Below are 14,208 nucleotides of genomic sequence, written 5' to 3'. Positions count from 1 at the left end.
TCAACCAAAATTTTTGTAAATTTGGCTCTGGCAAGTCAAATTTCAGGCAAAATGCCCAAAGTTTTAGCCCTGCCAAGGCCAAACTTTAGACGCGAATTTTTACAACTTTAGTCACGTATTGTCTGAAGTTGTTTCGAAATGGTTAAACTTGCAAAATTTTATATACTGCGACTATGATTTAAATTATAATCCCAAAATTGACTATCTGTGCACTTGCCCCCAATTGATAAATTGCGGCCCGAAGCCCAAATTCTTGCTCCAATTCTCTTTGCGCAAGTCGCACGTTCTCTTCTCCCTCTCTGCCGTTAAACTTGCAGCCGTCGGTGCTCTTTCTGCTGCAAAACTCTTCAAAATTCTGTATCTCTGACCCAATAAAATTGTATGTATTTCTCTTTCTATCTACAGATAATTTCATAATTTCATGTTTTTGCAATAATTTTAATCGTGAAAGCACTAATATTTGTGGATTCGATTCTAATGTTGCATCTGTTCCCATTGTTTAAATTAAAGCCTCAATTTTGATATCATAGTTGTTAACTGACTGCTATATTAACGTGCTCCAAAAATACACTAAAAAAGGCTCCAACTAATTTGAAATGGAACCCTGCTGCTTTGTTTTCTCTACTTTTTACTTTAAATAACACTCTGCAATGTGCTATTTTTGGCTTCAATTATTATTTTTTGAATGATAATTTTATAATTGTGATTGATCTAGATGGCACTAAGAGGTGTTTGGCAGCTAAAGAAGCTGGTAGTGAGCTATTGCAATTGGGGTGGCAGTAGCAGAGGAATAAGGTATCATCCTATTTTCTTTTTAGTCTGCTTAAGAAAAAATGACCTCTTTCTAAATTTTGAAACAATGTAACTTAAGCTTTTGTTGTCACACAAATGTTATGAAATGTTTAGGATCAATAGTTCAAAAGGTCTTCATTTCTTTTTTAAACTCGTGCCCAGTCAAATTGGTATACATAAGTTGGATCGAGGGAATATGTATTTATAGGTCTGTTACATTCAATTTGAATCATAATGAGACTGTTTCTACTGGAGATTGTCGAGTTCCATGTAAAATGAAGTGAGAAAGGATTATGCAAGAACTTGAACTTTTAGAAAATCAATACTTTAGTTCAACTCTTCTAAGGAATGTGGCAATTGCAGATAATGTAATTGCAATTTGAAGCAAAAACTGGAAGTTACTCCTAAAAATAAAGAGAAAAGAAAGAGGTTTATACTTTACATCATTTCAGCCTTGACAACGCGTCTTTATGGATAATTATTCCACCTTCGCAAATTTAGAAGTGTTTCACGCGTATCTTTATGCATATCAATTTAATAACCTCTTCTGATCTTTGTTGTCTTATAATTTTTGTTGCTAGTGAAATTTGGTCAACCGAAATGGGAATGAATGGAGCATTTTTAGTTCTTTGATATGTTGGATGGATTGAGTATTATAATGTTATTAGTCTGACTTTTATTTGAATTTCTTTTTCAGACCTAATCGGAATATTGGCACAATCTCGATATAACAAGAAAGTTTGTTTTTTCATGTGGAAATCAATTAAGAAGCATTACTGCCTATATTTTGGTTTGTGTTAATTGTTATTTGTCTGGAGACATCTGACATGGTATATTGTTGATGGGCCATACTGCAATTTTAAATATGAATCCTATTTGAAGTTTAAACATGTAGGAATTGTAATTAAAGGAAAATACTGACTCTTAATTGTTAAACAAAATGGGTTAACAATTATTCATCGGACTTTTAGCAGAAAAGAGGAAAAAGAATGGGCTTCTAGATTTCGAATGATTGAGGTAGAGGAATATATATAACAGTGGTTCTAACTTCTATGGTATATGTTAAGGTATGTATCTTCCATTTCAGGGCATTCATGGAGTCTGAATTGCCAGCATTCAAGGAGCAAAATCCACAGCTTGAGGTGGTCACTGAACTCAATCGTGGTCAACATCCTTTCTTGAAGGGATTATACAGTAAGACCTCTCAACGTTCTCTCAATTCTGTGCTGTAAAAAAAGTATTGTGTTTGAGAGGGATGCATGTAAGAAAATTAATTAGCAAGGGTAGTGTCAGTTGACTTATGCATATGGGGCTCAATGGAACAGGACTGACTCAAAATCACGCATGAGGCTCAGTATTTCTCTCTTCAACTATGTCTCGATAGATGTAAAAGAAGGAGTCAGTCACACTGATTCAGTGAGAGATAACATCGTTCATGGCATGTTTGGGATAATAACTTCAAAACAAGGCTCATGCATGTATCTTGTCAAAAAACTTATAATTTCACATGCAAGTATTATCTTCTACGAAACTATATTCCTAGCAATGCCACGAATGGTATTATCTCTCACTTGGTAGATATGACTGACTCCTTATTTCATATCTTTCCAGACATAGCTGAAGACAGAGATACTGAGTCTCACGAGTAATTACCTTATCAGAAAAAAAAGGTCTCAGGAGTAATTTAGAGATCGAACGTAGTCCACTGAGCCCCATATTGTCCGTTGAGGCATGATTTGTTATGTTTGAGTTTTGTTAATCATTTGTATACACTTGTGATAAAATTCTAGATGCTCCATACATGTAACGTGTTTGTTATGTAATTAATGTATTGTTATCTTAGCTTAGACGTGTTTTATGTGTTTGTCACTATGAATGACCTCTATGACTAGTAAGCAGTTGCATTAAGACTCATTATGTTAGGATGGAGTTTGTCCAGCTCTAGGGTAACTTCTGCCTAAAATTCCATTGATGGGTTAGACTCTCGACGACATGTTAAGCCCTTCTAAGTGACGGTCATGGTTTCCTAGTTGGTTTATCACACCTGGCCCAAAGATTGTGGCTCTGAACCATCTTTATCTCCACAAAGGTTTACTGCCTATCATCATGGACAAGGGAGCTGCCTATGCATGCCCACTTCCCTTCCTAGAGTAATACTCTCCTTCCCTGCAGAGTCCCTTCTATATATCATACTCATTTTGGGTGTCCACCTCTTCGACGGCAGATATTATTTGGCCTAAAACATGGCTTTCCTTGATATCGAATCTATGCATTCATCCTTTTGTGCACTCGAGTCAAATGTAATTGAATCCCTCTTGGACTCTGCTGGATTATTTACAGTAGGTCGTGCTCAACTCTGCCCAAGCTCCATGAAAATGTTTAGACTAGGAATCAGCTTATCGAGATAACACAAGACAGCTTAACCAGCTTCCTCTTTAAGACATCCAATCAGACGGGTTACTAACAGGAATACAGGATTGTGGAGGTCTAGGTCCTTAGGAAGGACAGACCACTACAGTGTGAATAACAAAGGCCCAATTCTACATATCTAGAGACAAGGGGAAGACTGCAACAACCGGTCAACCAGGCATTAAATAATGGAGTAACAAAGGCATATGATGGCGTACGTGTTGTGCATTTTGAAATAGATGCTATGTCCCTTTTTTGCACTACTTCTGAACAATATGCCTAAGTAGAACACAATAAGAAAAGAGATCTAGATCAGGTAGTCCAGAGAGAATTGCGGAAGTAGCAAACACTAAAATAGAGAGCAAAAAAGACAAATGAAAATTTAACCAGTCAGAAGTAGAGCTTGCAATCCTGAGGAGCGTTGATGGAAGTACCTGGTTTTTGCTTTTCTCTATCCCAGTACTCCCTGCCCCTGCTGTCATATTAATAGCAGGCCCTAGGTTACTTTTTGCCACTTTGGCCTACAAGCCAGCGGACAGGTTTGATGTTGATAGCTAAAGGAAGTGTCAAAGCTAATATGTTTGCTCATATCAAACACATTTTGCCACCACAACCCCGATCCAAAGAAGAAAAATACCTATAAATGTACTTTACAAAAATATGCGTTTCGAAGATAATATTCCTGATTATGCCTTGTACATTTGTTGTATCGGTTTATTTAAAAATTAGTTGTTTCTCCTGTAATTTCTATTAACGGGTGAAAATTCATGCATGTGCATTTAACTTCCAAATCAGTGTGTAATGGGTGCCATTTCATGTGTGTAACTATCAGTGGGTTCTGATTTGCTTTGCCATTTCATGTGTTTAACTATCAGTGGATTCTGATTTGCTTTACAATTTTTTTTATTTGCTTTACAATTTTTTTTATTTGCTTTACAATTAGAGAACAAGAACGAGCGTGTTGTATGCGTGAGAAATTTGAGTCAAGACGAAGTACTTGAAGCAGCGACCAAGCTAAGGAATTCGCTTGGCAGAAAGGTGGTGAAGATGAAGACTCGACATGTTACAAAACAACCAAGTGTTCAAGGTACATGGTCAACAGCATTGAAGTTATAAGCCTACAGAAAAAATTCAATGTTAGTGTTTTTGACTTCCTAGGTTTTATAATTTGGATTCTTATGTCAGAGGTGTGGTCTTCTGGACAAACAAGATAGGGATTATATGGTCTACATGTAGTAAGAAGGTAGACTTTTTCAATGTGATGCACTTCATAATGTAATAATTTACTCATCATGCTGCTGGAATAGTGGGAATGTAGTGCATGTGTTTGGTCATACATACAATGACCCTGATTTGCTTTTCTTCATTGTTTTTCCAGTTTCTTAATCGCCAGGATTATTGAGGAGCTTTTAGCTTCTTTTCAGATCATTGTCGTTGGCTGGTGTAGTAGGGAGATTTTAATCTCCACATAATATTCAGCATTTTGGCTGTGATTATTGTTTTCCTCATAAATAATACTTGGATTAGAGTCAGTAAGATAGCGTTTGCGCGGTTTCTTGCAAAACTTTTTTGGTGTGTAGAAGGCATTGTTTCAGAAATTGTTGATTTTCAATGGTCATTTCTTGACCTCTTAACGTCAATTTGTGAGTGAAAAAAAACAGCTCCAATGGTGGTTTGCATCCACTAGTCATTTTTGGGTTTGCATGGTATTTTACAAAGGGAGATTTGCATAGAAGTATAACCCAACACACTACATTGCATCTATTTAGCTATATTTTTAAGTTAATCCATTATCTTTTTGTAACAGTGTTTATACATTTGATATACAACATTATACACTTATTATAATGTTGCATATTGTCTTATAGCAAAGTTTGGTTTCGCACCAAGGAACTTGAACCGATGAAAACATCATCAAATAGCTCAAATTTTTATTGAATAGTTTCAAAGTTTAACCACAACTTTCAAATGACATTGCTAACAAACTCCAATCATAAATTTATCAGAAGTTTCAACAAGTCACAAAACTCATTTTTGAGTTTGTTGAACTTTAAAAAACTCTAACGATGGAGTTTTTTATTTTTCACTTTAATTCATCCAACAATGTTAAAAACTTTAAATTGTTGGGATATATACTATTAACCATGAATTTTGGTTCGGATATAGTATTTCTTATGGAACAATTGTTTATTCAATTTTAATAAAGTTTTAAATAGATCATATAATCGTTTGTGTCCTTTACTTATATAGTAGATGGTTTTGTGTATAGAGTTTAGCTTATACATGGAAGATTAAATCATCGGTTCTTATAAATATAAAGATCATGTTTACAATCTAATGATGGAATTGGACTAATTGATGATAGGCTATAATTAAGTATTTTAGTCGATTATTACATTCCAATTCACTGCACTTCAGTTGAGTTTGCACTTTAATCGCTAGTGTTTTGTGCTAATTGTGTGTTTTATGCCGGGTAGGAGTGATTTCGAGCTATGTAGATGTTATGGAATGAATTAAAGTGATTTGAAGCTTTGAAATCTGAGTACAAGCCCAAGGAATTAAGCCGGGATCGTGTTCGGGGATCAACGGATGATAGTTAAGTACGAACGAAAAACCGAGTAGGTATATTGCGCACTGTCTAGTAAAATGCACATAACTTTTCGCTCAGAACTCCATTTGAGCTCAACAATATATGGTTGGAAAGCTAATTCAAAAAGATACAACTGTCTTGTTTTACATTTTTCCAAATTCCAAACAGAACAGGGTGAAACATGCGCGACAAGTGCGCGGCCGCGGATGTGAGGCAGAAACTAGGTAAAATCCGCGGCAAAATCCGCGGCCGCGGACGTTCTGTCCGGGAAAACTGTCTTTTTTCGCGTAGGAGAAGGTATAGTTGTTTGGGCCCGACCGTACATGGTATATATACATAGAAAACGTTATGTTTGGGACTTTTGACACAGATTCGACCTAAGGAGGCAAGAACACACTAGGAGCAAGGCGGAGAATTCATCTACGAGTTTTTTTCACTTCCTTCTTCCTATTTTCATTATTGGTTATGACTTTTAGTATTAGTTTTACATAATATTATGAATAGCTAATTTGTTACCTACGTTTTTGATAGAACCTCTTGGAGGATGAATTCTTGTTATGTTTTAATATAATTTAACCTTTGAATTTGTCTATTTGTTCAACTACGTGCTTATTTCAGTTGATTGAATGGCCATCGGTTGACTGTGCCTATTTATTATGTGTTGCTTGAGAAAGGATACATAATTAGGTGGTTGTTGCACAATGTCACTCCTAACGTATATGAGAAATCAATACAGCGGGTTTAAAGGTAGGTTTAGAAATAACAAAGCCTTGATGTGGTCATAATGAGCGGTTAGATAAAGCCAGCTAGCGTAGTTCGAGAGAATATGTCTAGTGAATTGTTGTAGTTTCTCGAGAGAGAATTACGTCACCTAAAGTGCTCACGATCGGTAGAGAATACATAGGCGAAATTGTAGGGAACATAGCCGGAAGGATTCCAACATTTGGGAAAATCATAACTCTAGACCTCCTTAATTTAGTCTCCAACTCTTTGTCTCGTTAGTTGATAATTTTACCGCTTTCTAGTATTTGCTAGTTAATTAGTTAGAAATAGAAATCTCAATCTTTATAATTTAGAAAATTGTTCAAACTTGTCTTCTTAGTGATATCAAACAGATATAGCTAAACCTTAGTTCTCTGTGGGATTCGACTTCGGACTTTTAGACCGAATTATATTTGCAGCGACCGGTTATCCTTTTTAGGACTAGAGTTGGACGTGATCAAATTTTTGCGTCGTTGCCGGGGAACTAACGTTGTAGTTGTAGCTGTATATATTGCTAGATTTCGAGTTTGAACTTTTATTTCGTTTTGTTTTTTGTATTTTTTTTTTATTTTATTTTATTATAACTGTTGATTTGAGAAACATGACATCTTGAAATTATGGGAATTTAGGTATAGATAATTCTACTATTGATCCTCATACATATTGTGAAGGAAACCACCCGTATCAAAATTATCAAAGTATTCCCGAGAGCGAGTTATGTGCACCAACTCAATCTTATTTGTGGAGTGTGTGTGATGTGTGTGGTGGTAAAAATAGTCACTTTTATGGTTTTGCTTATATTTCTTATCTTCCCAAACCCCTTACTATGATGCTTCTACCTTTTCTTGTGAAGTTAACAAGAATAAAGAACCTAGGGATGCAGACCTGAAGGAGATCAAGGATATGTTAAAGTGCCTTCTAGAACAAAATAATGAAAAATAATTGCTGAAAGAGGCAAGAGGCAACTATTTGCAACTTGGAGGCTCAAGTGAGCCAAGTAGTTGAAGCTTTTAATGCTCAGCAAGCCAATTTTGGGGATAGGAGCCAAGAAGGGCATGAATTTGAGGTGCTAATTGAGGAGGTCAGAGTAGAACATCAACAACCTAGCCAACTACAATTTTAGGATGTCGATGTTGAAGAAGTGAGACTAGAGTCAGCCAAGGACATTGAGGATATAAATTTTGTTCACTCTAGTATTATTGATGTTGAGGAAGTTGAAAGTCCTGAAGTTCATGTATTTGTGTGCATTGGGCCTCAATCCAAATATTCTTCTACATTGTGCTTGGATGACGATATGGAAATAGAGTCATCCGAGCCGATTGAGAAGTCAAGGAATGAGGAACAAGGTGCCTACATTCTGGAATTTTTCTTGCCAGAAAGACGAGACTACACACCTCATCTAAAAGCCAAGAAGTGTAGAATAGTACAATGGTTGCTTGGGCCAATTAGATTTGTTCCTCCACCCCTGGAGCATAGCCGAAAACTTGATGCCAAATTGGGGGTTCAATTCATAAGCTCGAGGTGGAGGCAAAAAGTGATTCGCGTCATGTCGCGACGTTAAATCAAGCGCTTGTTGGGAGGCAACCCAGCTTTACTGCTTTATTTTATTTTATTTTTTTTAATTGCATTATTTTTGTAGTGTCAATTTTTGATTTTCTAGGAGCACGGAAAGTAAAGCTATTGGAAGGATGCAACAGCAAACCAGATGGTTGGAACTAAGTGTGCGGTACCCGCACGAAGGACCAAGCCTAGGAGAAGTCTGAGTACCCCATGAGCTGCTAGTGCTTCAGCCTTTGGCCTACCAGGGAGTTTCATTTACCCTCTTATAGTTACGATGTGCATTGATGATAATGCACAATTTTAAGTTTGTGGTGAGGAGATTGTCTGGGTGAGTTTCTATGCTACTTTAGCTGTGTTAGTTTAATTGAATAATATTTTATTAAAAAAAAGATTGGACCCGACGATGGATCTAATAGACAATTTTCTTGAGGGATTTAAGTCTAAAGAAAAAGACAAAAAGATTTTCTTTTGTTAGGTAGTGTAGCAATTACCCCTTGGTTTTTCTTTGTGCCGCGGTTCTTTCCAAGGGTTTTGTTTGAAACAGGTGTAGTTAGTTTCTTTTTTACTTTTTTTAGGAATATGAGCCATTGTGGTGTTTTGAATTGAAGCAATATTTCTTGACTTTGTTATGCCTTGAGAATAGTGAGTACTTTTGTTGTGACGCTTAGGCTCAGTTTTTGACTCTTGTATAAGTACCTTAAATTGTATGATTTTAAATTTGCTTAACTGCTTTGACTAGAGTGTCTTGATAAAATCAATCTTGAGTGAGTTATGTGCCATGTGTGTGAGGTTTGTGTGTTATTCTGTGCATTACATTTGATGCCTAAAACTTGCCCCGTGTATTTACAAAGCGAAATAGTAGTTTTGTTCAGTCTTGGAAGTGATATAGGCATTTCTTTGTTGAGCCAGATATGTATATATTACCCGCCCAATTATTATGTATCGTAGTTAAGCCTTTTGAGCCTATAAACCTGTTTCTTTGGCAATCACAAGCCTTACCCATTTGTTTGAATTAACCATCTATTTGAACCTTTTAACCTCTCATGAGCACTTCAATAGTTATGAACTTTGTAAAAGTTAAAGTGTGGGGTGGTTGGTTTGGCTTTTGAGTGGAACTAATGAAATAAGAAGAAAGGTGCACTGTTTTAAAAAAGTAAGAGCCACTTGAATTGAAAAAAAAATATAGTTGTATTGTTGTGAAAAATATTCATTGATAGTGGTTAATCTTGATGTAATTGTGCTTAAAGAAGTATGGGGTAATATACATTGATGTGAAGGTGAAGTTTTGGTTTGACATAAGCATGAGCTTGTATGTTAAAGTATATGTATTAAAGTGCTTGAGTTGGTATAGTCACTCTTATATCCAAATGTTCTTACTCGTCCCGCAGCCTACGTTACAACCGAATAAAGTCCTACTTGATCCTAGATTGAATGAGCTCGATTAGTAGGGTAGTATAATACGGGCAAGACTATGGTGCATCTTTTGTGGCATATGAATGTTATTTCTGAGAGTGAGTGAATTCTTTCTATCTTGAGTTCCTAAGTGTTCTTAAATTTTATTGTGTGGAACTACTCTCTTTTGTTCTGTGAGGGCACCTGATTAAAGAAGGAAAGGTAATGTCAGTGACCTCTATGTCAGAGTAAGTGGGTGAGTTGTAACTAATCTGTGGTACTTTTGAGTCAAATTGAGGTGAAGATGTTACACTTTTGTGCTTAGTCTATTTTAAATATTCTTGGTGTGATGAGTTAGGAGAATTGTTTAAAAATGTTGTGTCTATATAAACTGTAGTTTGATTGCTCGAGAACAATCATTGGTTTAAGTGTGGGTGTTGATGATAGGCTATAATTACGTATTTTAGTTGATTATTACATTCCAATTCACTGCACTTCAGTTGATTTTGCGCTTTAATTGCTAGTGTTTTGCACTAATTGTGTGTTTTATGCCTTGTAGTAGTGATTCCGAGCTATGTAGATGTTATAAAATAAATTCAAGTGATTTGGAGCTTTGAAGTCTGAGTAAAAGCCCAATGAATTAAGCCGGTATCGTGTTCGGGGATCAACGGATGATAGTTAAGAACTAACGAAGAATCGAGTAGGCATATTGCGCACTGTCTAGTAAAATGCACATAACATTTCGTTCAGAACTCCATTTGATATCCACAATATATGGTTGGAAAGCTAATTCAAAGGGATACAACTTTCATGTTTTTAAGTTTTTCCAAATTTCAAGCAGAACAGGGTGAAAGATGCGCGACAAGTGCGCGGCCGCGCACTGGCCGAGGATGTGAGGCAGAAACTGGGTAAAATCCGCGGCGCGGTCGCGGACGTTCTGTCCGGGAAAACTGTCCTTTTTCGCGTAGGAGAAGGTATAATTGTTTAGGCCCCACTGTACTTGGTATAATACACAGAAAAATATTATTTTTGGGAGTTTTTACACAGATTCGACCTAAGGAGGCAAGAACACACTAGGAGCAAGGCGGAGAACTCTTCTACGAGTTTTTTTCACTTCCTTCTTCCAATTTTCATTATTGGTTATGACTTTTAATATTGTAGTTTTACATAATATTATGAATAGCTAATTTGTTATCTAGGGTTTTGATGGAACCTCTTGGAGGATGAATTCTTGTTATGTTTTAATATAATTTAACCTTTGAATGTGTCTATTTGTTCAACCACGTGCTTATTTCAGTTGATTGAATGGCCATCGATTGACTGTGCCTATTTATTATGTGTTGCTTGAGAAAGGATACATATTAAGGTGGTTGTTGCAAAATGTCACTCCTAACGTATGTGAGAAATCAATACGGCAGGTTTAAAGGTAGGTTTAGAAATAACAAAGCCTTGATGTGGTCATAATGAGCGGTTAAATAAAGCCAACTAGCGTAGTTCGAGAGAATATGTCTAGTGAATTGTTGTAGTTGCTCGAGAGAGAATTACGACACCTAAAGTGCTCACGATCAGTAGAGAATACATAGACGAAATTGTAGGGAACATAGCCGGAAGGATTCCAACATTTGGGGAAATCATAACTCTAGACCTCCTTAATTTAGTCTCCAACCCTTTGTCTCGTTAGTTGATAATTTTACCGCTTTCTAGTATTTGCTAGTTAATTAGTTAGAATATAAATCTCAATTTTTATAATTTAGAAAATTGTTCAAACTTGTCTTCTTAGTGATATCAAACAGATATAGCTAAGCCTTTGTTCTCTGTGGGATTCGACTTCGGACTTTTAGACCGGATTATATTTGTAGCAACTGCTAATTCTTTTTAGGACTAGAGTTGGGCGTGATCACAAACCATCAAGAACGATTGTAGCACAAGATTATATATAATTTATCTTGATTATGGGAATGGTGTAATTCCGACTTCTTATGCTAGTACATTTTGTATGTATTGAATGGACCAAGTAGAGATAAGTATTTTATACTGACTTAATAAAATAAATTCTCTAGCCACTAACGTACTTACACTCTTAATTTTGATCTAATTATTATTAGTTGTGTATATTATTTATTGTTTTGATTTATCAAAAGGCGAGATTCTTTTGTGGGTTAATGTGCATGGTAAATTGGACAATGATGATATAATTTGGCGAATTAATAGTTAGTTGAAGGAATCCATATCTACACCATTATGAAAGCTTATAAGTTTTCATGTGTAAACCCTGCAGTTGGATTTTGTATCTGTCACATGAAATAAGTTAAGCGAAAGTCTAAAGGAAATAATCAATGAATTAAATTGTCAGTAACTTAATTTATTTGATTAGTATCTGAATCTTAACATGGGAGTTAAATAAGGTTTAATGGAAGAATTTCGAAATTGAATTGAGGAGTGCAGTTACGAATTTTTAGTGGAATAATTCATAATTTATTATGGTAGTATTAATTCGGATATTTCGAACTAAGTCCATAATAGGAAGCCCCGTTTATTATGGAATCATATCTTTTGGTGGAAAAGGAAGACCCAACAGGTTTAGGAAAATATTTTAAACCTTAAAACCTGTGGCTATATAAAGAGTTCTTATTCCATAAGGAGGTGAAATGGTTTTTACTATACGGTTTTCCTACGAGAAACTCGCCCACACGAGTTTTGCCAATTCCGGATATTATTGGGTCACATAGCAGAAGACTGTGGAACTGGAGTATGATCCCGCGGACGGTTTTCGCTCTTACTTGAAGGCTTTTTTCGCGATCACGATCACGCTTCAAGAGATAAGTATCGATTTTTTGTTCGATTAAAATCTGTGATTATGTGTTGTCTATATTACGTGCAAGTAATCCTGACTATTTGCTTCCGTTGTTTATACCTATTTTCCATCATAAATATGTGATGATAAACATGAATATCATTCTCAAATACATTTATATGAAATTATCTCTATTAGTTTATAACAAAGAGAATGACTATCTTTCTATATTTGATAGCAATTTGATTTTAAAATTTCTATCTTTGTTTTAATAGCATAATTTTATATTCACTAAAATCTGAGTTAATTTTATCTATGGTCATTGAACTTTTGTGTTTGTTACCCAAAAGTCACTTTTCTTTTTTTATTACGTAAAAATCATTCAACTTTCAATTCATTACACAAAAGTCACTTTTCTTTCTTTTGTTACACAAAAATCATTTTACTTTGCTCTAGTTATCACAAAAGTCACATTTTTACTTGAAAAATCTATTATGCCCTTGATATTATATAAACCTTCATATTTATGTAATACCTTCTATATTATATACTATATAATATATTTTTAACTATGTATTTTTTTTTTATAAATAAAATAGCTTAATATTATTTTATTTATTATTCTTATAATATATTCGTATATTTAATTTATTCTTAAAGTTAATTTTTAAAATATATTAGTAGCGTTATTAAATTTGTTAGAAACTTTACTATATATTAGTAGAGAAATAAATCGGCAAGTACGTTTCCGTGAGAAAATTCTCAGGTAAACAAACAAAGAAAATGAGGAAAAAATCATATGTTTATCTGAAGGAAAATCCCTAGGTACTTCAAAATTTTACAACCGATGCTGAAACCGACCAAATAACGTCTGATTGACCCCAAATTTTGCACACAAGTCGTATTCAACACTACGGACCTACTCCAACTTCCGGAATCGGATTCCGACCCCGATATCAAAAATTTCACTATCGGCCCGAAACTCCAAAAATTCGACTTTCGTTATTTCAAGCCTAAATGAGCTACAGACCTCAAAAACACAATCCGGACACGCCCCTAAGCCCAAAATCACCAAATGGAGCTAACGGAATTGACGGAATTCCATTCCGGAGCCGTCTTCACACTGTTCCGACTACGGTCCAAATTCTAAGACTTAAGCTTTCATTTAGGGACTAAGTGTCCCAAAACACCCTGAAACTCAAAACGACTCATCCCGACAAATTACAATAACAGAAAATAGATTCGCGGAAGCAGTTAATAGGGGATTGGGGCGTTAATACTCAAAATGACCGACCGGGTTGTTACAATTTTGAAGGTAAGAAGGGCATACCGACCAAAGTTGGTGGGAAATTACCGACCAACTTTGGTCGGTCAATTAAATTCAAAAAAGAAAATTGATGAAAAAAAGTTGTTTTATAACGCTACTAATATATCTTGAAAATTAAAGTTAATAAAAAAAATCAATAATGCGAATATATTATAAAAATAATAAATAAAATAATATTAAGTTATTTTATTTATAAATAAAATATATACTTAAAAATATATTATATAGTATATAATATAGTAAGTATTATATAAATATAAAGGTTTATATAATATCAAGGGCATAATAGATTTTTCAAGTAAAAATATGACTTTTGTGATAACTAGAGCAAAGTAAAATAATTTTTGTGTAACAAAAGAAAGAAAAATGACTTTTGTGTAATGAACACAAAGTTTAATAATTTATACGTAAAAAAAAAATGACTTTTGGGTAACAAACAAAAGTTGAAAAACCGTGGATAAAATTATGTCCTAAAATCTTATTGCCACGTTTAAAGCTAGAAAGACAGCAAAATTAGCACCATTTTCTACTCCTTCGCTAATTGCATCGATTAGCCAAACAAAATTTGAAGCTTCCGGCAAA

General features: G+C 34.9%; 1 protein-coding gene across 1 annotated transcript; it reads left to right on the top strand.

The window, feature by feature from the left end:
* The first annotated feature begins 235 nt into the window (after positions 1-235).
* Positions 236-4,629, top strand: LOC109240384 (54S ribosomal protein L51, mitochondrial-like). The gene is made up of 4 exons (XM_019407011.1): positions 236-379; positions 716-795; positions 1,880-1,986; positions 4,145-4,629. The coding sequence occupies exons 2-4, from the start codon at positions 716-718 to the stop codon at positions 4,315-4,317; spliced, it is 360 nt and encodes a 119-aa protein (XP_019262556.1). The 5' UTR covers positions 236-379; the 3' UTR covers positions 4,318-4,629.
* The last annotated feature ends 9,579 nt before the right edge of the window (positions 4,630-14,208 follow it).

This window comes from Nicotiana attenuata, unplaced genomic scaffold (assembly GCF_001879085.1).
Source record: "Nicotiana attenuata strain UT unplaced genomic scaffold, NIATTr2, whole genome shotgun sequence".
Classification (NCBI taxonomy): domain Eukaryota; kingdom Viridiplantae; phylum Streptophyta; class Magnoliopsida; order Solanales; family Solanaceae; genus Nicotiana; species Nicotiana attenuata.
The sequence above is the reverse complement of the archived record's forward strand: the minus strand, read 5'-3'. Positions and strand labels throughout refer to the sequence as shown.

Excerpts from the sequence above, each read along its gene's own strand:
- LOC109240384 (XM_019407011.1), top strand. The coding sequence starts at position 716 with ATGGCACTAAGAGGTGTTTGGCAGCTAAAGAAGCTGGTAGTGAGCTAT. Across the intron at positions 796-1,879 it reads GGCAGTAGCAGAGGAATAAG|GGCATTCATGGAGTCTGAAT; the intron begins GTATCATCCTAT and ends CTTCCATTTCAG. Across the intron at positions 1,987-4,144 it reads TTTCTTGAAGGGATTATACA|AGAACAAGAACGAGCGTGTT; the intron begins GTAAGACCTCTC and ends CTTTACAATTAG.